Raw genomic sequence first — 24,042 nt, forward strand, 5'->3', positions numbered from 1 at the left:
TTAAATATAGTTATATTGTATACAAATTGGCAGATTGAAAAGTAACATATGGTAACGCTGTAGTATCGTTACCGTAATATCATGTGATAGCTAGCTTTAATTATCCTACTTCCAGATAGATAATTGCATAAATGAAATTATATTTACACAACGCGACATAAACCAATACGTACACCGATCGATCCCATTTTTCTAGTCTTCTATTTTTCATCTTCTATAGCCGATTTCATGGTTCCATCCTTGAAAAATGTAACCTCCATTTTTTTTTAGGATGTAGGATACGCGTAATATTGCGTTAGCAATTAAGTGATTGCGGATTTTGCCAATAGGTGGTATTTCTTATCGTTGCTCTATCAAATTCCAGAAATGGAAATTACACGAGAATTAGGTTTGCAAGTTGACGGCAGCTCTATAGATAGTAACGATAAAGGGAATTTAATTTTAATAATGGAAGAAAAAGCGGTACGCAGTTATCGTACGCAACAATTAATATTACATACAAACATAATAAAGGATTTTATTTTCAACCAGATCTATTGAGTTGGCAACTAAGTGATTCCGGATTTTGTCAATAGGTGGCATTGACAAAATCCACAATCACTTAGTTGCCAACCCAATACATCACAATTAAACGTTCGAGTAAAATAAATAAATAACCACACACAGTAGCAATTGTAAATCGATTCCTAAACGATAGAAGATATTGTCTTAACGAAGGTACCGTGGCGAGAAAGAAATTTGAAACTTCAAAGTAGAAAGATATCTTGTTTCACTAATCCTAAAATGTGTGAGTAAACTCGAAACCTATTTGCGTTATCTGAGCCAAAGGAGAGTTGACGTTTCGACGCTCTGTATACTATTTTTCACGTTGGCTTTATTAATTCATTTCAAGCACGAACAACGAGATTCTTTCTTATATATTAATATCTTCACGCTCAAATTCTAGTTTCTAGTTATCTTTTCCTTTTTCTACGTTACTTCATAATGTATGGATTTTGTAATACCATCTATCGACAAAATCCGCAATCACTTAATTGCCAACCCAATATTAAGAACCTGGCATTTGTATAAAATTCCAATAGACATCCTTGGAACAAAGAAATGGAATTTTGCGCAGGTCAGACAACCGATTCTATCGCGTATAGGTAACGAGAGCGGACCATAGAACGTGAGAGCGACTTTAACTTCGTTAAGGATAACGCGAAAATCAAGTTAAACGATCCTCGCTATTTACCCCTTCTCACCCGCTGTCTCACACTACAGGATCCACTTAATTACAGGCCACTCTAGCAATTCACTCTAACGCCAATACTGTTTAACGTAATTTTTTGTTTAATTTAACCCGATTTTCGCGATATCAAGATTCTGCTGAAAAAGATGAAACTAATTATTATACTATTATATCGGTATGCATGTGCACACACATACGAATGCAGTATTATACATATACATGATGAGAAAGCAACTGCGCGAATAGTTAAGACCCAAATGGAAGAATGATCGAACGAATTAAAGAATGAACTGGTTGTGGAGAATGAAGAAAACCAAGGCTGTTGATTCCGAGGATGAAGAACCTACCGACATTTCTTTTCACTCCGCCGCACTCTGCGACTGCGTTCCAGATTTTTATGACGTATGCAGCGTGATAAAGTACACTTAACCCGAGCTCTTTTTGTTCCCACGGGTATTTCAAGTAACACACCGGAACGCTTTTTCTTTGAATTTTAAAATAACCCAGCTAACACGACCCATATACGACACAGCTCACATGCATTGTGTTCACACTAATTGAAATGTAATGCAAAGACAATCCAAACTCGATCCACGTTTTTTTATAAAAATCTAATCGAACTCCTTTGCTACTATTCTACACATTTCCAAGAAATCACGTGACACTAATTTTTAGGAAAACATTAGCTTGGCAACTAAGTGATTGCGGATTGTGTCAATACCATCTATTGACAAAATCCATAATCACTTAGTTGCCAAGACAATACGATCGTCACGAAGGTAACAAGGCTGACAAAGAACTCGGATAAGCAATTTAAACGAGACTCTTGGCTCAGTTTAACCAAATAAATGGAGACGTAAACGAAAATGGCCGTTCTTTCGCATTGAACGTGGCAACTAAACGAACAATCGAGGGGATTGGGGGTAGCTGCGCGGAACGATGTCCCAGTATGAATTATATGGCCGCTCGTTTGGAAATTTGCCGGATTATCAACATCGTCTAGCGTTCAATCGCGATTATACGGAAGGGGAAGCGTGAATAATAGGAATCGAATGGCATCGGCTGTGAATTAACGTCGCAATACGATAAAGCTAGAAACCATCATCTATCATAAATTACACGCAACAAGACTTTCGACTAGATATTGCCAATCGCCTACTCGCCGAATTGATCGATTTAAATACACGTGTTTTAGACTACTGTTACACATACTCGTCTCATACGAACGATTTTTATCTTTATTTTCACATTTTTCATCCGTACTTGTATTACTTATTACGTTATTATATATATATATTATTTTTATTAAGTATAATACATATTATATATTACGTATTAAGAGATATCGCGTACGTTAATTAACTGGAAAAATTTACAAGATATCGATTGGGAAAGCGATCGTTCCTAGTTTGCAAGTTACCTCGACAGTTTCCCAATGATAAGAAGTTTCTCCGGCTTCCCCAAATTTACGTAGCGCGCTTCATGGTGCCATTAGTCGATTATATTATTCATGATAGATTACCTTAGACACGAGGGGAGTACTGAGTACGTGTACTCATTACTCACGCTTGTCTGCATTTTCTTTACACTGAAGTCGCTAATACCATCTCGCAGTACATGATAGAGAAACTACAGCAGTCCTGCACTTGTACTCCCTCAACTCAAATTTACATGTGCGATTTTTTGCCTACACTCGTGTTTGTAAATTTGAAAATTGTTTATTGAGATACGTATAGTTTTTGTGCTGGACTAGGTTAAATGCGTAGTAGAGATATTTGTATGTGGATATCAGTGTGTGGAGATATGTGTGTGCGCGGCGACTGAAAAACAGACGAATGTAAACAGTTCAGTCGGTTAACAGTCGATTAGAGGTCGGGTGTGGAAGAAAGTGCTGAGACGCGTGCAAGTGTGCATCGATGAATATTCTAGAAATCGTTTATGAAATAAATATGTGTCTACGTTAATATTAATGCCAAGTGTAAATTTAATGTTTCCATAACAATATTTCGGCCATCAAGATCCACAATTCTCAACATCGTTATAAATGATTCTACTTAAAAAAATTGCAGCAGACTTCTAATTGGAATTCTCGCATGAAAACCGCTACTCCTACGAAAGTATGTCATTTTCTCTTCGTAAAATCACACCTATTGTAGAATCGTGGAGAAATGGCATAAGAAATGTCATAACCATAAACAATATTGCGAGAAGGGGCCCGGGAGTTGTTACCGGGTGGTTCTTATCTGGTAGTCGTTATCTGGAGAGTCGAGTGGTGGGGAGTCGAATTGTACGAGTCGCGAATGGAGAATCCAGTTGTGAAGAGTCAAGTTGTGAGTGGAGAGTCGAGTGGACTAGTCGTAAGTGGGGAGTCGAGTTGCGAGATTGGAGTGGAATAGTCGTGAGTGGGGAGTCGAATGAGAGGAGTCAAATTGAGTAGTCGTGAGTTGAGAGTTGAGTTGCCGAGTTATTACGAGTTGTAAGCTATTAGTTGTGAGTTGTAAATTAATTATTTAGTTGTCTTAGGTATAGCACACTACTGTATTTAGTTCACGTTAAATAACCACCGTTTCCTGTTTAATCTATTATAAATAGTTCCATCTATCAATAAACTTGTCATATAGAATAGAAATCATTGGAAACCCTAATTTCTAATATTTCTAAATAAATAAAAAAGATCCTATACTATAGATCTTTTTAATTGTTATATCTATTCTATTCCTTAGCTCTTTATATTGTTTGTTACGAAGTGTGAAGTGTTACACTTTGAAATGAAGATGAAATATTTATGCTCAAATTCATCCGAAACTATGGTTCTGGCCACGTCTTCGACGTTTGTTCAGATTCGACGATCGTGGCACAAGTATTATAGTCTCGTAAATTTAGAAGCTGTAAAAAACTGGATTTGGAAATTTGTTTAATTAATTCATACATTCTGTAAAAAAGCAAAAGAACGAGAGGCCATTTAACCACCTGCGATTTATAAAAACTTTAGACCAGTTGAGAGGAGATATTTGACAACCACAAGATTGAGCTTCCACATCGACTGCTAATTGTGATGAAATTCGGTTAAATGGAAAGCTGCATGTAATTTTAACGGGAAGAAAAAAGTATTTTAAGGTGTGTTCCTACCAAAACAAAGCAAGAGAAAGACACGAAACAACTTATGCAGATGTTTTATAAATTATCGTAAAAAAAAAAATACAGAAAAAATATTAAAAAGTGATATGTTCAAAGATGCAAATATATATAGATTATTAAAATATAATGTTTTTTTAAATTAATTTTTGTGTAAAATCATTTTATATTACCCACAGAACGCTCGTCACATACGCGCAAAATCACCTCAAGTTGCTGCTACACGCAACCGAAAAGGCTGTCGAGTGCAAATGGTTAATTCTTCCATGCAATTTACGGTGAAATAAAAAATCAGGCGGAACAATTATCGAATGTGTTGCGATTGTTCGAAAACAATCGAGCTGCTGCAGTTCTACAGTTTGTTGCAGCCCTACACATATGTAATTCAATGACAGGCAACAACGTACCCAACGAAACTTATTGACTCGCGATTGCCCCGCCAGAATGCAGTGCCTCGTTTTCCACGTTTAACACATCAATGGGTTGGCTTTCGTTGATTCTTTTTTCTCATTGTACGACCTTTGCATCGTATGCACGTTCTTGTTAAAAGTTACGCTCGAAACGCTTTGCTACTAATTGCGATTGATACTTCGGAGAAAATGTCTGAATCGATCTCGATACCGTCAGATGATTAAGCGTCGAAGTGACATTGCGGTTTGCCGCGAATTTCTCCGATATCTAACCAACTCTCGTTCGCTTGCCATTAATTACAAGTCAATTGCATTATCATGCAATACTCAACGAAGATGTAATATTTCGCAACTTTCATGAAAATCTATCGCCCTAGCTGTCAATTTAGCTAAAATTTCTTTCACTCTGCTTTCTTCGCTAGTAAAAACTCGCTTATTTTCACTTATAGTATTGGTTTGCCAACTAAGCGTCACTACCACCTAGTGACAAAATCCACAATCACTCAGTTGCCAACCCAATATATTCTATGTAATTTACTTCAAGTTCCTAACGAATATCTTAGGACAATCTCTTAAATGCCTCTTAACACGAACAACGAAAAAAACTACTCACAAGAACAAACTTCTGTATTCTTCCAGATAGTTTCCTTTCTTAACACATTGCGTACAGCGCTCTGCGCGCTCAACACGCTCCCAGGGCCTGACATTTTCGAACGCATGCGTGGCAAGCAATAGGATGCATATATGCACATTTTTAATTTGCATTTGGTATTATATTTTTTATTCAGTCTTCTTCTATGTCTAATCGCATCACTTAATTCAAGAATATTGCTGCTATCACTGAATTCATCTTCGTCGCAAGTGTTGCTCGCTGCATCAGATAAATCATCAAACAACAATTCACTTTGACTTTCATTTTCTTTACATCTATGTGTCATTTTGCTTCTTTTATAGAATTACCGTCCATTTCATAAAATAATTTTTGTTATAAATTGTCAGTAACAGATTGAAAGTGTAAATGATCTTTAAAAAGCTGTTTCCTTACAAATTAAAACACGAACTTTGAAATAACAAAATGCACAGCGATAAAACACATTATAAGGTACGGTAGACGACGATCGGCACAGATCTACCAATGTACTGGCTATACTGACTCATTGTTTTTACATGCTTCGAATGTCAACATTCAGTTGTTTTGCTAATCATTTGTCAGAAGAATGCGCAAGGCTTCATTACCCTGGTAGCGTAACGAAAACATTTGTCTCTGGTTACCTAAGTCATCGATTCAGTCGAAAAACATGAAAACGAGATATTTCGTGACCCAGCCACAACACGTTCGGCTCGCTAAAAACCAGATATCTCGTGACCCAACCTCAACGTTCGGCTTGCTAAAAATTAGATATTTTATGACCCGTACGCATTGTGTTAATATGCATGAGGACGGTTAAATTATCTATCCAGAATCGTGAACTTTGTTTCTTTGTTTTACGAACATACTTGTGATACTCTATATTAATAACAGATACTTCTATACAAATGGATGAAATCTTTCATATAACAAAGCAATTTAGTGAAAACGATTTATAAAAGAGAAATACAAAAAGAAAAAGTACTTTCGATCAGGTTCATTATCGATCGAACATAGATTGTGTACTTCGTGTAACGTTTCCGTTAAACGCGCACTCGTTTTTAACTTAACCTATTGAATTGGCAACTAAGTGATTGCGGATTTTGTCATTATAACCTAATGACCAAATCCGCAATCACTTAGTTGCCAACCCAATATTTTCAATACATCGCGATGACCGTTTTATTTTAAACGCGTGATCAAAGTTGAAATGAAATTAATGATATATATTTGAAATAGTCTTGAACGAAATTCTTGGTTTCGAGCGCCGACAAAATTTTAATAAACAAACAAGACGAAACTCAACGTACAACGGTCCGAAAAATTTCGAAACACATAGCCTGAGGAATCGATGGCCGATGGTTTTGACTGCTGTGAGATAAATTCGCTGGATCGAAGTAAATACGTGATATCGAGGGAGGGAAATATGGAAACTAACAAAGTTGAAACAAAACCGATGTTTTTGATACATTCGACAGGAGCGAACGATTTTTAGAAAGAAAGGCGATTGGTGTTATTTCTAAAGGGTTTTGAAATTTATCGGACTATCGAAACACAATGGAAAGTAGATTGAAATAGGGAGTGAAATAGAACAAAGGCGGTTTTATATTACCGTAACTATCTGTAATTGGATTTCAAACCGACTGGACACGCTTCTTCTTCGTTTCACGATCACTAAATAACTCTGTTCCTTAGTTCGCTACTGTAGGACCTTATTATTATTTTATTTAAAGATGGATTAAACAGGTGTTGGTTAAACAGGAAACGATGGTTATTTAACGTGAACTAAATACAATAACGTGTTATAACTAAGACAACTAAATGGTTAATTTACAACTCTCGTCACCACGGTTCCAACGCTCTCTCTCACGCACACCGCACTCTCTCGACAACACTAGCAACACTCTCTCGATAACGCAATTCGCACTCTCTGACTTCTCAACTCACACTGACTGTTAATTCGTCTTTCTCCCTTTGTTTTTTCTTATAGCCTCACCACGCACGTGTTCCACAACCGTTCATGGCCAGGGTCACATAGGTTTTTTCCGTGAAACTATTCGGTCGAAGGACCGATGATACATAGATGGCACTTCGGCTTTCTCGCGACATTGTTTATGGCTCACGCGATATCTCTTAGGCTATTCGACCACGATACTAGATTACTTTATACGTAATGGCTAAACGAGTGATAAATTAGAGGGAATAAATAAGGTGGAAAGATTTTCAAAAAGAACTTCGATTCTTTTCGTTTGTTAAATTTTATCTCTCTGATAATTGGAATTTCAATGGCGCGGAAACAGCACTGCATTTAAATTGTTAAAGCATCCCGTGCAATTTAACGACACAGTACGATTCTTGAATAATAAGCATGTTCGCTTGTAACAAAAGACTACTTTCTAATAAATAGTAATCTGGTTTTATTTTTCACGCGCTGTTAACGAGCAAACGTCGATTTATTAAAATTAAATCGATTACAATACTTCAACATGATCAACATTTTCTCAACTTTTTATTTTATGTCATCGGGTTTCGGGATATCGATAACCAACATCGAAAAAGAAAGAAAGAAACCGCGCCTTTTCATTTCCATCCAATTTCCGATAGCGAATACCTGATTATAAAGTTTATATCAGCTTCCCTAATCTTATTGTTAACTGTTCACAAAGCCAAATACGCTTCAAGCATGTTAATCCGATTGGAAAATAATAATTTAGTATAACTTCTTATATTATATATACTATATTCTCCTATATTATTTATATTATATTATAATATACCTTATATTATTAATTATCTCATATTATAGTATAATTTCTTAGTATAAGAAAATAACTATTATTTGTCGAAATCTTCCTTTAACACTTAGCCAACCGTGCATTTTTCCAAGTATTAAGGACTAATGTTCGCTACTTAAGAAACAAACAAGTGCAAAAATTATTTAAGTGGTTAATTATATTTGCGGTAATGATTTTATTTAACGATTTCACATATTGTTTATACAAAACATGAAATTAAAAGTATATATTAAAAGTATACAAAAATATAGGCAAAATTGAAAACATTAAAAGTGACTAAAGATAAATAACGCGACTTAAACGTGAAATTAAAAATTCATAATACATTTTAATATTTCTTTATAGTGTGGTATCGTTCGATTATAACTTTATTTAATCATAACTGATAGTGTAGCTTTTTAATTAATTTGAACACCATTAAGTTGCTGTATCTTATTATATACTGTACTTTATAAAAGCAGAAAAAGTGGCGCAATTATTTGGGAACAATTCCACGCAAACAATAACTAATAACAACAACAAAAAGAAAAAAAACGCGTTGCTAAAGTCAAAAAGGGAGATCTCCCAGTTCGGTTACGCAGCGATGTTCTTCACAGAGGGCGGATCTCCCTATTCGGTTGGCAAAGTGTTAAGATACGAACAATGTACAGTATCCATTGATACCAATCGATAACAATGACACTCAATTATTTGACTCTTTTTGAAAAATCTGTTATGTCGCTGACTATTTATTCGCAATAACAATATCAATCGACTTACCTATAGGTAATGAAGGCAAAGACCAGAGCAACCAGAGACAAGCTTCCGCCTAGAACGACGATGAGACTCAACACGCCGTCTTGATCGAACGAGCTGGCAATTCCCGTAGATATTCCATTAGACAGTCCACCGTTCGATTGGGGAAACCCGTGAATTGCTCCCGTGTAAAGTGTCTCCATTTCTTCGTTACTCTCGCATCTATTCAAGAACACTATATATTTATTGATTCTATTTTTCACTTTCTTCACAGTAGCTTATAACTAGTAGCTTATAATTAGTATAACAGAGTAGCAAATAACTAGTTATTCCAACTCTTTCTTAACACGTTGATTGCCATGGGGGTCACCGGTGACCCCCATGGCACTTAACTTGACCGTGGCGCCATAGAGGTCACCGGTGACCGGCACTCAACTTGGCCGTGGCGCCGTGAAAATCACCGGTGACCGGCACTCAACTTGGCCGCGGCGCCGTGGAGGTCACCGGTGACCGGCACTCAACTTAGCCGTGGCGCCGTGGAAATCACCGGTGACCGGCACTCAACTTGGCCGTGGCGCCGCGGAGGTCACCGGTGACCGGCAATCAACTTGGCTATGGCGCCGCGGAGGTCACCGGTGACCGGCAATCAATTTGGTCGTGGCACCGTGGAGGTCACCGGTGACCGGCACTCAACTTGGCTGTGGCACCGTAGAGGTCACCGATGACCGGCGCATCAAGATTAGTAGAAATACATAATTTGAACAAATATCAATAGTTATAAATTTGTTATTATTACCACTGTTATTACAATGGTGTGACGAAATTAATGCAATATAAAACATATAAAAGTAGTTTTATTTATACATGAAATATACATCTATTATGCGCGTCCCCCACCAGTGGCTGTCGAACATGGGAAAAACACGTTTTTTCCGTGTTTTACCTTAACGAACAATAACCGAACGTTTCGACTTGAAAGATGTTTAATGGCAATTAAGGGCTTTGACAGTAAAGTAAAAAATGCTAAATCTTGTGACGGTTCTTTAGGATTATTGCGGGTCCGAATAGGTATGACCGAGGGATGGATTATGGTTTATGGTAGGCCCCTGGACGTAACAACATAGAACAATTATTTAGCAACGCGAAGAAACAATATGAGATAATTAATAATCGCAAAAAATAAGTAAATCGAGCGAAATTGCACTACAGCACCCTGGGGGTCACCGGTGACCTCAATGAGATAAATTCATTAATGGTGATTATACTCCGTAACATATTTCTTGTGGGTAATATTTTAACATTATATATATCGCATAATAAAGAAATTCATCGTGGCGCCACGTTCAAACCTTGTAAAACTGGTGTGGTATTCAAGGTGTTAAAGATACAGTACAATATATCTAGGTAGACAACCATGCATTAACATTTGGACACTTCCACGTTATTGCAGATGTATAAAATACGCCTCGGAGAAAGTTCTTCAATCTAATTTTCGCCTTTGACAACTTATCTCGGACAACTATATACAGTTAGTGGATATCGATAAAACAATAGCTGATATTAAGTATATTTGTTCGATATTAAGATTTTTAAATGGTTAGAATATCTGCTTCCAAACACATTCTAAAAATTGTAATAAAATTTAGCCCATTTATTCCAAGAAGTAAAGAATTAATAACTAAGAAACATTCTTCTATCATAATATTGGAAATACAGTGAAAATATCAATATTTCGACTACATTGCATCAAATGTCCTAATACTTACGCACAGTATTGTACATATAAGTTTAAGAACACTGAAACGTAACCATACTATACAAAGGGCAACGATATAATTTTTATGCGTTTGAACATACAGTTTTTATTTGAAATGTAACATAAAGTGTTTATTCGATTAAATTCTGAATCTTTGAGGTAATCTACGTGTCATCAATTGGGTTAGCAACTAAGTTATTGCGGATTTTGTCAATAGATGCTCTTAGCACATTCTTTTGTTTTGTCATCGTTTTCAAAGCACCTAACCTATATTCTTTTCTTGTTGTTTGGACTTCCACCTTTAATTTAGTAGAAAAATTGTATCGATTAGTTATTCAGTTTCGTTTTTATCCCAATTTAAAAATGGAAGAGCAACACGCGGATTTCAGGCATATTTTATTGTATCATTTCCGAAAAGACAAGAACGCATCCCAAGCACACAAGTTATATGCCATATATGGGAATGAAGCCTTGAAAGAGAGGCAGTGTCAAAATTGGTTTGCCAAATTTCGTTCCGGTGATGTTTCACTGAAAAATGCTCAACGATCTGCTCGACCAGTTGAAGTTGATGAGACCCAATATCAAGATCATTATCGATTCAGATCGTCATAGCACAACGCGTGAGATTGCAGTGAAGGTCAATGTATAGCATACATGCATTAAAAAAAATTAAAACTGGTTGGCTATGTCAAGAAACAGAAGTTTTATGAACATGGAATTACGATACTGCCTGAAAGATGACAAAAGGTCATCGACAAAAACGAACAATACCTAATTGAATAAAGTTATAGTTCTAAGCAAAAATGTTGAATTTTCCTTCTTATTTAAAATACGCATTAACTTAGTTACCAACCCAATACGTAATAACAGCACAAGAAGCTTTGATTTATGATTTCTATAGGAAGCGCGAGGGAAGGCGGAACGCCGATTGAGATTTATGACCCTCGATATCCTGTACACGCGTAAATTAGATATTAATCATATAACGTTTTATACCACGGATCTAAGGAATTACCGTGGCTTTAATTACAATAAGTCTCGTATATTTGCGTAAAAATAATGAAATAAAATGTTATACGAGTGGTTTTAGATCGAAGTAGAAGCAGACTAATATTCTTTTCAACTGGTTCTGCTGAGGAAAATTGAATTTGTGATGGAGCCTCGCGTGTCGCGGGAGGGGCAAATTGAAACAGGCCTGGTAATTTCCTGTAAAGAGGTGAATCAAAATGGCGCTCGACACCACCAGCCGCAAATTGCGGCCTTCCCTTACAAAAGTTACTAGTAATGGCGAGCATTTATAACTACGCGTAACCGTTACTAATAAACCAAGCTAATCTATCACGTATAACAGACGAAAAGGCAACATTTTCGCCTCACTTCAATCTTTATCATTAAAATCGATTAAACATCGACGAAAACAATACAAATGCTCAATTTGTTTTTCTTTACGCGAATTCGTCATCGAAAAGCCAAAAATGAGAGAACAAATTTCTTTCGAACGGTATGGAGTTCTCAAAAGAACGTAAACAGATTCCATTCTCCATTCCTTGGAGAAGCGTGGTGTATGGACAAAGTCGTTTGATTTTTGAAAAAACTGCTCGCTAATAGCCGCAACGATAGCAAAACCGTGTCTCGCGTATATTTTTCTATCCGGTTTCCGAGCGGACTCGATATTTAAATGTAGTGACCTTATCGTTTTGATTTCCAGTTCGATTCACAAGAATGCTTGTTACAGCTTGCAAACAGACCTGCTATATCACCAATGCACACTTTTTTCTGGTACTTAATGCTTTCGCAAAAATTTATCTTTATAATATTTACTCATCGTTATTTTCGCTAATATTATGATAAATAATATCGGATAATAAACTATCCGATTAGATAGTCGCTCTCGACGCAGCATCCGCTTGTGAGAAATTACTCCCGAGAGCAATTCACGGTAATTTTACACTCAAGTGAACGTGTTCCTTTAATTAGTATTATATAGAACAGGCTAGATGTTACTTTCATCGATACGTATTAAAAATCACGTGATCAAAACAATTGAAGAACAAACATTCGGAGAGGAAACTTACCTTACGAGATGGAGAAATAGTTGGTTCGATGAAAATGTATGGACAGACGTTGCGCGATTCCATGGATCGTTTGACAGCCTCTCGAGCGAGCCACGTGTCAGTAAACACGTGCTACAAGAATGCAGATCGCGTGTTCCTTCGAATTAACGGGTGCTCTTGGAGGAAAGAAAGTTCCTGGAGTAGGCCGCATTGTTCGACACTCGTCGGTTGCGCCGCGTGTGCAGCAGCATCCTCGAGAACGTGTTCGCGCTCAGACACCGGTCGATCAATCTCTTTTCGCTTGCGAGAGCTGGATGCACAGGATCGTCTTTCTTTACCCACCGAGCGACCCACCGAATGAGTAAATACACGCGATCGAAATATACACGCGAACGCAGCTACTCCGATGCTACCACCTGTCAACATCACCGTTTTATCGTTTTCCCTTTCTCTCTTTTTTCTTATCGACATCTTAGATTCTTAGTACAACGAAGGAAAATCCCGCGAAACACTAGATATTTACCTGTTATTAAAAAAGATGCGACTTCTATTGCAAAATATCGCGTTCGTTTCGTTAAGCTACCGACCGACATTCATGTGTCAAAGTGGTCGATCTATCTAATAGAAATATTAAAAAATTTAAGATTTCATTTCTCAGTGACATCGATTACTCTTCTTAATTATTTGCACATTAACGCGTCTAAAATAATACAATGTAAGTCGACAAATGATAATGCATTACTAAATCATTACAATATATCACCTGTTATTTGAAATGAATGACAATAAATAGTTACGTTCGTTTGAAGTATGACCGAATTTGTATAAAGAAAGCACATCTTTTTTTGTTCTACATAATAATTAACAAACGTATAAAAAATGATAGGATCACTCGAAAAAACACGTTGCTGATTGACGCAACGTGATCATCGATACTAGTATTTAATGAAAAATTACGAAGCAACAAGATACGTACAAACTCCTCGAGCAACGGCGGCGAACTGCAACGAAATTTGTTCGCGCTCAACTCGTTCGCGCATCCTACGTTGCGCATACACTCGAAGAAATAGTGGGGAATAAAAGTATTTGAAAAAAAAGGAACTCATAGATCAATTATCAAAAGTGTGGAAAATGGAAGGTGGCAATGCAAGGATTATAATCAAAAAATAAAAATATAAAAAACGAATTTTTCTTTATTTTACGTTTCGTACATACGAAAAGTTAATATTTCGTCGTTAATTACAAAATACGCATTTATCCATTAAAACGCAATAGTTGATGTCAAACATAGAAACGAGTATATAACGTTACATTTAAAAGTAATTTGATAAGTAATTTTATAAGTAAATTGAAATCCGTGCATATGTACATGTACAATGCACATGTACAGATACAATGATCAACAATAAGTAGTGCTGCTAAATACAGAACCAATCAAATCCCAGATTTCAAATTTATGATATTGTTTTGCAAGTTCAACAATTTATGTACTTTAAAATAAACTGAAATTTGCTATATCGATTTACAACTATATCGTAATAACAATTTCCGAAATTACTGTATATTCTAAATATACATCTCTTTCACCTACTAAATTAATTAATTAATGTACAATAATTTACATTCATATATGCACAAGAATTGTAGAATTTATACAGTATATCAGCCCACGAAGAAGCTATAAGTATAAAGGATCAAAAGAACATCAGTCTATGGGATTGTAATCACTGCAAAACTCTATCTCGTTATACGTTTCAGCTATCCAACCAAGTAGATATTTTACTTTCTCTGTTGTTTCATCTGATGCTTTGAAATCTGTTATAACTTCCATTAAACATTTTGATAGATGCTTCAATATAGGCTATAAATAAAAATACAGAAACTGATAGCTTGATATAAATGATAATTGTCATAATCTATTTTAATATGTAATAGAAAAATAAAATATTTACCACAGGCCAGTTCTGTCTAAATAAAGCTACACATTGATCGCTAAAACTGTTAATATCTAAAACATTCTTCTCTATTAATTTATTAATAAATTTTCCAAACACTGTCCAAACTTCTTCTTTTTCTGGTTGAGCTAAGAGCATAACGTTTCTAGAACTAAGTATTCTATGTATAGGCGAATCTGATTCCAAAGTTTTACAACGATTCATTGCCCATACAGTTATAAATTTTTCTTGAACTTTTGGAATAAACAGATCACTTCGGTAAGCAACTGCAAATATAAAAATCCAGGATTTTTTTCGTATTATGACAATAATTAATAATGAATCATATATATTATTAATAACTTAATATTTACTTACCTAAAAATAACGCAAAGTCTGTACTAAGAGAATATAAAACTTTCTCTGGCCCCACAAGTAAATCAGCTCTTTCATTTAAAGTCTGATATAAATTATCTAATATAGTTGAAACAATCGTTATTGTTAAAGAATCACCGCCATTATCAAGTATAACCCATATAAGTTCCTATAAAAGTTATAATACAAAAACTAATAAGTTTTAATGTTACTCTATTAAACGAAATATCAAGCATGTAAATAATTACTCTCAAGTTATCAGTGATAGTTGTTGGGCTCATAACATTTGGGTTATGTTTCTTTTCTTCAATAGGATGGAGTGGCGCATTATTCCTTAAAAATCTATTTAATTCAACTTCCATATCTTTTATAAATAATGAGCCACCCACTATGTGAGATTGTATCCATTGATGTATACGTTCCATAGCTAATCTCGTAGCAATTTTAGCACAAATTTCTTTCACAGGTGTTAACGAATCCTCCGCTAAAAGGGATTCTATACATTTAGTTACCCGTAATTCACAAATTCCTGGTATAGATATTTCGCACTGCTCTTTCAGTTCTTTAGACATATTCGTAGCCAATGTATTCATATCAGTTGTCACAATTGCCTAAATGGAATAATATATGAATTAGCTAGATAATTTAAAAATATATTTAAATATCACAGTATTTCGTAGTATTACGATGAATATAGAAAATTTGAAAATCTACCTTAAAATCTGTAATGTTACGTTGTTCCCCGAATTTCTCAGGTAGTCCTTCGATTTTCTTTTTTTCCAAAATCTCCCTAAAAATATTCAGATTTGTTTCTCTAGAGGCCATTAACAAAGTGTTACATATATGTTTTACACAAGTTGATGCAACTCGCTCTGATACAAAATCAACAGTTTTTCGAGTAGATGCTGGTTGTCCGCCAAAAAATGCCTCTTCCAATTGCAACTATTAAAATTTAAATATTAAAATTTTTCTTAAGAAACAAGTCTAACCGATAAACTTACCTCTAAATGCTTTATATCTGCAATCTTAGCAGATTTGTGAAGTTGACTAGAAACTGGTGTAATGTGTTTATTTGAGTTGTAATTATTTAGATTTGTATTAGAATTTGATACAGATACGTTTAATCCAACCAATGGACAACATATGCGCAACGTTCTTTCATTAATTATGTCCAATTTGTCTAAACTACATTTAGTTGATGTAACAGACACAGTCGACTCTCCTAATAGCATATATTTTTGCTCATGATATTTATCAGGTTGTTTCAAACTTCGCAATTCTCTAACTTTATATATCTTTTGCCACATAGAATACAAATCCTTTGGAACATTTGGTAATTCAAATAACCAACTTAAAGTAGATTTAAGAAGAACTGCCGTTTGTTGAGAAATAAAACTGTCAGATGTTGAAAAATCAAAATGATTTACAGCTTTATAAATATAATATAAAAGTTCCAAAATTTGTTTATAATATGGTAAACGAAGAGACACAGTATCCATCATAGCCAAGTATTTTGCAATCCAAGGTACAGTTAATGATAATTTTCCTAATGCTATTGCATTATGTAGACAAACATGTAAATTTATTGCTGGCACAACCTAAATAAAAATCTTAAGGTTAATTTCGTTTATTAATAATAAAAGAGTATATAAAGCAGGAAGTTTATTACTTACTTTGCTTCTAATTTCTACTTGAGTTGCTATTAACTCTTTAAAATTGTTTGATTCTGACCTATATGGTAATGATACAAGAAAACCTAAAACTTTTGCAAGGAGCCTTAAGCTGGATAAACAAGTAATAAAATTTTGTTGTGTTCGCTCATCAACTATTGTTTCTGTTACAATAGAAAATAATATAGTTATATCAATAATAAATGGAAATACATAACTTACATTAATGCTATATGTATATATTAATACCTGAATCTTCTATTTCACTATTGTTAAACTGAGTATCGTTCAATTCCATTATCTCGTGGATTAAACAATTTTCTAGATGAACATAAAAGATTGGATTAAAAGCAAATAATATAAAATCTTTGAAAAATTCTTGTACCCCAGGGAAAGATGGTTTCGTAATTTGATTTTTGGAAGGCTGTGGAGTTACTAATCTCTTTTGAAGCTGATCCAATTTTTTCGGATTTACATTTTTCAATGTCTTTAAAACACTTATGCTTTCATCATCTTCTACCTCTGTCTGAAAATAATAAAGACAAACTAAAAAATTAGTATCTAAGCAAAATAAAGAATATTTAAACATATAATTTTATTAATCCAGCTTACCTGTTGCCTATTTTGTATACATGAAATCAAAAGTTGTGACTTAAATAATCTTGCAAAATGATAATAATTTATAGCATCATTGTGTAATGTCAACATGGTTCTTATTTTACTTCCTAAAGCTATTTGAAATATCCATCCAGGTACCGAATGATTTTTTTCCCATATCCTAAATATCTCATAAAAACTATCTCTTTGATTTTTAAATGTCTGAAAAGCAGCTACAGATGGAAAATTTTCGCGATTGTCTGTATCTATTTGAAAACATACATTTAATTCACCCATTATGTATAAGTAGCTGCAAAAAAGAAAATAATGTATATATTTAAAAAATTGAACTTTTACTTGTAAGAAATGATAATTTGTTACATATATCTTTTCTTAATTTTTTCAATTACATTCAAGAATTTATATTAAAATAAAAATATTTGCCTCAACATTGATTGATACATTTTAGAAACATATAACAATTAGAATAAATAAATGTTATATAACAATTAATAAAAAAACTATTAGATGAAGTATTTTATATATAAACCTTATAAATAATATAAAATTGTTAACATATTTTATTTATACAAGTATAAAATAATTTTCAAAAACAGTTCTTTAAGTAAACATACAATCGCATGTGCAATTATAAATATCGTGTAAACAGTTTAAGAGAAAAAATATTTATATTGTATTTAAACAACATATTTCTATACAAATCTTTTAAACGTACTCATTTATCACCGAATATGTACATGGAATAAACGTCGACCAATTTTGAAATCTAATAGGTTATGTTTAAACTGTAAATATGCTTCAATATAATATACTAACACAACTAAAACTCGCACAATATCGATTCATGCATTCATAATTCGTTAGTTGATAAAAATTTTACAATTTTTACATAAGGCTATATTTTACAACATGAATATATTAATGCCGTAGCACTCCACATTGTGACCGGTGATGGCAACAACTTATGCATAGGCCTTGGCAGTCTCGGCACACACTAATTCAATGGCATCCATCTTGCGTTTAAAACTTCAACACATCAATTTAGTGTTAAAGACACTTCATAGATATATATGGATATGTATATATAAAAATTTTGAAAGGTAATATTAAAACAATGTAATATTAATAAACATTCCTTTTATTCAATTAATAAAAAAAAAGTATATTTGCTTTTTTTTGATGTACAAATAGAAGCTTAGATATGTTCAAATACTTATTAATTTTCGTTTTCTCACTTTTTGTTTGCATCTTAGAATATTATTCATAAAATTCTTAACAAACTATCCTTGAGATCCAACAAGAGGATAACTAGCAGTGGAAGCAATACCACAATGGTTCAATTTATTCCTAGCCATTTTAATATACCCATTATCACCCCATGTTTCACCCCAACTATTTTTTACTAGCCAGTAATCCTGACCATTTTCATCAGTTCCATATCCTACTGCTAATACTCCGTGATCCAAGTTTTCTGAAGAACATTCTGGTTCATAATAGACTCCTATAATTTAGACATAACATTTACTTTATTATAAACTAACAATTGGTTCAAATTCATAATTCAGCATCAAATTATATAATAAAACAAACCTTCGGAATAAAATTGGAAAGACTGATGAGAAGCATCAATAGCAACAGAGACTGGACCTATAGTGGCAACTGCTGCTTTAAGCTTTTTCTCATTACCTTGAGGAATGTCTACATAACCAACATCACGGGCACCACTATTTGCTGCGTTATATCTACACATTATGAAATAATTAATCATAGTAACTAGGAAAAAATCTTTTCTTATAATACTTACCTGCATTTATCATTTTCAGCTTCATACGGATAAGTAACTTCTGTATCTAAACCTTTATTATCTTTAATATATTGAAAAGCTTGATCCATCAGTCCTCCATTGCACCCATTATTGCCATATTTTCCAGAGCAATCAATTAAATTTTGCTCACTTAAAGCAATTAAAATTCCTGTTCGTCGAAAATGTTGTCCTTCTAATGCGCCGGTCTATACAATGATTTTGATCGATTCATTTCATTAAAACTTGATTACAATATATTACAATTCTAATTCTAATTTTTTAATAAATAATTCAATAAGTAAATTTATTAAAAACATTAAATATATATCTTATAATTTAATTTTTTTATTTGAATTATTATTGATATCTAAACTATTGTATACTGTTAGTCACAAAACTTACTGCAGAAAATGACCAGCATGACCCACAATGTCCCTGATCTTTGACAGGAGTTACAGCACCATGTTCTCTCCAATCTACTGTCTTTGGTAACACTACATTTGCTGGTTCAATAAATGAAGCTGCTATAGGTAATCTCTCAGATCTCAACTGAGTATTTATGCTTTTATTGAAACCATTTAACGTATTCACAAACTCATGATGAAGCTAAAAATCAAATTATACAATTTTCAATATATATACGTAATATAAAGCTATTTAAATTTTGCAATTTATTTACCATGTCACCATATTTATTCATCTTTAATTTATATGAAACTTTTTTCATTTCGTAATTCCCATTATGTTTAGCTATTTTATGTTTATTGTCCATAAATATCTTCATCCTGAATCTTTCCTCTATATCACTTTTATATACCTTATTATGTTCCATCTAAAAATGAATAATACAATAAAAGGTATATCTCTTTATTTTATCGTAATTTATAATCATTTATGTTATTGTTATTATAAAGGTTGTTTTATACTCTAAAATATTTTAGAATGTGATATAAATATTATGCTATAAAAATAAACAAATGATCATATTTATTTCTAGGAAAATACTTTATCTGCACATAGAGATATATATGCTGATAAAGGTCAACTGCAGACCAGATACATTTCATATACAACGGGACATTTCTTATTTAAACAATATAACTGATTCAATTTAAGACAAAATTTTTAACGCATTACACAAGATATATCAAAATTATTACTGCATTATTAACCTTTTTCATAAAAGCAATGTATTTAATTACCTTAAATGTTGTCCATTCTTGATTAACCAATTCAAAAAAAGAAATAGCTTGTGCCGTAGCAAGTACTGCTACAATTAAAAACAGAAACAGCTTCATGATTTTGCAATTATATCTGAAAAAAATATATACAAATTAAATTTTTTATTAAAATATATTATCTTCTATACATTTTATTTCTAATCTTTCTGATCGTTTCTAAATTTGTATCAAATGTTTTCTACCATTATACTGTTTATAAAAACAAAAGTCGAAATTTGAAAATCTAGATAGCGCCATATTTGTATCAATCATTAATTTCATTTAATAAAATGACGTCTTTGTGTTGTCTGTTATCGAAAATATGTAAATATTAAAAGGAGTATTTATACGGATAATAGTGCAAAGTGAAAATATAAATCAATTTTACGTAATGAAATTATTAATAAAAATTTAGATAATGACAATAAGAAAGGAAATTTTTAAATCATACAAAAATCCTACGCTTAAAATCCTTATTCTTTATAAAAAATATATAATTACATATTTTGTTGACCTATGTATTTCCGCGATATTTACCATTACTTGTATACAAAAATTTCTACTACGCATAAAATTATACGCTATATCTATCATTGTCATCATACGAACAAAGATATAATATGATAGTCATTAATTGGAATTCTGTGTAACAGGAGCATATCAAATGTTTTGTCGATATATTTATATCGACATCACATACTTGTGATCTCATTTACTCATTTACTAATGAGTGTTGATTAATCATCTCAAATTAATCATATGACAAAGTACAAAAAGAAACAATTCTCTAACTCCTAATATATGACGAACAAAGCACGATCTTTTTGCGACAGGCATGTAAATGGATTTCCGCAACCAGTATAATTTTATAATACTCGGATTAAAATGAAATATTTAATTGTCCAAAAAAGGATAAGGTTACATATTTAAAAAAAAAAAAAAAAAAAAGAAAAAAAAAAAAAACTATGAATGAAAGAAATGTCAAATATTGTCGTAAAATATAATTCCTGAAAAGTATAACAATAATGTATAAGTTATATACATTTATAGTTATGTCTAATTACGATTCAATATTAATGACATAAACGACGAAGCAAGTTCCAAATGTCTTACCAAGAATAATTTAATTGCTGAGACTATTTGACGCAAAACAATTGATACACACAACGTAGGTATGACCCGTTATTTCAGAATGGTCACTAACCAATAGTAACCGCGACCTCCCAGACTTCAGATTCCTAGCTAGACTGCTGCAAATGTAAAGCGCTCTCTCTTCTCTATATTCTATAGCTTCCCCTTCTACTACTTGATTCATCATTGGTTCTGTTGTGCGATAACGTCTCCCAACTTCCAACTTCCAACTTCCGCGTCCATCACGATATTATATGACTCATAATAAAAATAAGAACATTATTAATATTATTTAATTTATTATTTAATATTTTTTATAATATTATACATTTATTATGTAATAACTAAATTAATAACACAGTTTTAATAAAATTTCAAACCATTGGCATTACTGGAATATAGAGTATCGGATAATTTTTATCTATTCACACGCGTTCGGATATTTTATGTAAATCGATTTGAATATGATCCTCCAGAATACATTGCAGTTGTCATTTGTCATGTGATTTTGATAAATGTAGCAACCCAATTTCAACATATGTATCTATATGTGAGTAATATATTTTATCGCAAACAATGTTTACGCATTCTTTATATTCAATCTTTATAATCTTTCATCGACACTATTTAAACTGTTTATTTAACTATTCAAACTATTTTTACAAACAATAGTAATGTAGATCTAACTAGTAATTCTAAATAAATAATATGTCAATAAGCGATAATGTAAAACAGACATAAAGTATAATTATCGCTAAATGTATATTTAATTTTAAGATTATCATGGACGAAAGTCCAATACATTAAGCGAAACTACTAATACTACTACTACTACTACTATTTATTGTTACTTTTTATTCCATACATATAACAATTAATAATTATTTTATTTATTTTTATTAATCATTTTTGTACAAATCAGATATATACGTAGTTTATTATAAATATTATGTAGTTATATGTTTATGATTAACTTTCCATTTTTACTTACGTGTTATTACTTAAATTGAATTCTAGATATTAAATTTAACGTAATCTCTAAATTTAATTAAAATAGTACGTATCAGAAAATTAAAAAGTATTATTATATATTATTATATTTATATATCACATACATGTATTAAATATTATATATATTATATATGTCGGAGATGGAAGGATACCGGAACCTTCCCTTTGGAACTTTGAGAAAACTCCTTATACTGTACTTTAGATTCTACCATAGCCATAACTTGTATTTGTTCGAGATTTATGAGTGATAGTAGATTTATAGTGAGCTTGGGCTCGAGGCGACAACCAGTCGTCGAACGTAGCCGCGGTCAAGGAATGGACGTTTTGCCTAACAAAGGCATGGAGTAATTCTATAGCTTTCCTTAAAAGAAATAGTTGTAGCGGCACGCGACATATATATTAACAACTAGTTCATTAACATATAACTAGTTCATACATATTAACAACTGTTCATCAAAGACTTCCTTAACATAAATTCTAGATATAGATTCTACATATATATATGTATGTATATACATATTTATCAAAAGTATAGGTAGTCTATGTCGCTGTTGCAGGTTACAGTTACAAAGAGTCCTAAGCAGTTTTTGCGATTTGTCACGTATTCCTTCTGAACAGTGCAAATTTTCTGCTAGAAAAGATGTGTGCACAGAAAATAGAATCCTACGATTTATCACCAAAACAACGATCAATACTAGAATGGAAATACGCGAGAAGAACTCAATTACGTCAAAAATATTTAAAAGAAGTTCTCAACCCATCGATGCAAGTAATGCCCGTATGTATTGAAAATTTGTTAACCTTACTTATATAGATTTAATAATAATTTCCGTTGTATCTGAAAAAATGTAGCTCATTTAGATTCATATCTAATTATGTAATGTATGCTTAGTTATTTTAGGTAATTATTAATTTAATTGTGGAATAGTCTCATAATTTTATGCAAAAAATGTAATTATGTAACAAGTATTGTATTTTTCTCATTTATATAAATTACACGAACATATTCTTAAAAATCACTTTAATATCAATTTTGTTAATTATTAAAACACCTTATGATATTTGTATTAAATACGTAATTAATTAATATAGGTGGATAGTGCAGTTCAACGATTAATTTCATTGAGACATAACCATGATTATGTTTCAAATATAAAGTTTCTGCCACATTTAGTATTTGGTTTTGCGTGGATTGGAGCTATATATCTTAGTGGAAGATTTCTCAAGAAAGTGAAGGTATATTATTAAATGTTTGTTTAATGAGTATACCATGAACATAAAATTTTTTTTATTTTATAGGAAGATGAAGACCATTTATATCGTACTGGTCAAGTAGCATATGTTGATAGAGAATTTAAATTTGGATAATAACATTTCTTTTTCCAATTGTATATTTGTAGATCTTAAACTTACAATATATATGTCAGTCCCTGTACTCTAATACAATAAAATATAAAATGAGTATTTCATTAGTAAACATAAAATGCTATAACTATGTACATGTCATTTTATTTGCTGGCATTTAATTTTCACAC

General features: G+C 32.6%; 4 protein-coding genes and 1 long non-coding RNA gene across 10 annotated transcripts in view; 2 read left to right on the forward strand and 3 right to left on the reverse strand.

The window, feature by feature from the left end:
• The window catches only part of LOC126926551 (latrophilin-like protein LAT-2), an 81,358-nt gene extending 67,576 nt beyond the window's left edge, over positions 1-13,782 (reverse strand). Inside the window, exons 1-3 of one of the 4 annotated variants that reach the window (XM_050742914.1) lie at positions 13,721-13,782; positions 12,766-13,160; positions 8,959-9,156 (exon numbers count right to left, since the gene is read on the reverse strand). In XM_050742914.1, the coding sequence (XP_050598871.1) occupies positions 8,959-9,137 (179 nt within the window). In that variant the 5' untranslated portion in view covers positions 9,138-9,156; positions 12,766-13,160; positions 13,721-13,782. Of the gene's footprint in view, positions 1-8,958; positions 9,170-12,765; positions 13,161-13,267; positions 13,374-13,720 lie in introns of those variants that run through there. The other 3 variants (XM_050742913.1, XM_050742911.1, XM_050742912.1) reach the window with 3 other exon arrangements.
• A 137-nt stretch (positions 13,783-13,919) lies between these two features.
• LOC126926541 (codanin-1) lies at positions 13,920-18,335 on the reverse strand. 3 transcript variants are annotated; one of them, XM_050742879.1, is made up of 10 exons: positions 18,158-18,333; positions 17,336-17,630; positions 16,973-17,249; positions 16,727-16,887; positions 16,055-16,651; positions 15,768-15,995; positions 15,302-15,664; positions 15,057-15,222; positions 14,697-14,965; positions 13,920-14,605 (listed from the first exon to the last, which is right to left on the reverse strand). In XM_050742879.1, exons 2-10 carry the CDS (start codon positions 17,615-17,617, stop codon positions 14,450-14,452), a joined length of 2,499 nt encoding a protein of 832 aa, XP_050598836.1. In that variant the 5' UTR covers positions 17,618-17,630; positions 18,158-18,333; the 3' UTR covers positions 13,920-14,449. The 3 variants fall into 3 exon arrangements, with proteins under 3 accessions (XP_050598836.1, XP_050598837.1, XP_050598838.1); XM_050742880.1 differs by having other exon boundaries at positions 18,057-18,333; XM_050742881.1 differs by having other exon boundaries at positions 14,486-14,626; positions 18,158-18,335.
• LOC126926567 (uncharacterized) lies at positions 18,303-19,313 on the forward strand. Its single transcript, XR_007714679.1, has 2 exons — positions 18,303-18,441; positions 18,907-19,313. It is a non-coding gene; the product is annotated as an uncharacterized LOC126926567 (long non-coding RNA).
• Positions 18,462-21,646, reverse strand: LOC126926554 (cathepsin L). The gene is made up of 7 exons (XM_050742923.1): positions 21,479-21,646; positions 20,348-20,459; positions 19,825-19,977; positions 19,548-19,751; positions 19,146-19,351; positions 18,932-19,083; positions 18,462-18,842 (listed from the first exon to the last, which is right to left on the reverse strand). Exons 2-7 carry the CDS (start codon positions 20,441-20,443, stop codon positions 18,622-18,624), a joined length of 1,032 nt encoding a protein of 343 aa, XP_050598880.1. The 5' UTR covers positions 20,444-20,459; positions 21,479-21,646; the 3' UTR covers positions 18,462-18,621.
• A 379-nt stretch (positions 21,647-22,025) lies between these two features.
• Positions 22,026-23,991, forward strand: LOC126926565 (uncharacterized). The gene is made up of 4 exons (XM_050742939.1): positions 22,026-22,046; positions 23,065-23,285; positions 23,600-23,743; positions 23,807-23,991. Exons 2-4 carry the CDS (start codon positions 23,148-23,150, stop codon positions 23,873-23,875), a joined length of 351 nt encoding a protein of 116 aa, XP_050598896.1. The 5' UTR covers positions 22,026-22,046; positions 23,065-23,147; the 3' UTR covers positions 23,876-23,991.
• Positions 23,992-24,042: the final 51 nt, after the last annotated feature.

The sequence above is a fragment of the Bombus affinis genome, chromosome 18, assembly GCF_024516045.1.
Source record: "Bombus affinis isolate iyBomAffi1 chromosome 18, iyBomAffi1.2, whole genome shotgun sequence".
NCBI lineage: Eukaryota > Metazoa > Arthropoda > Insecta > Hymenoptera > Apidae > Bombus > Bombus affinis.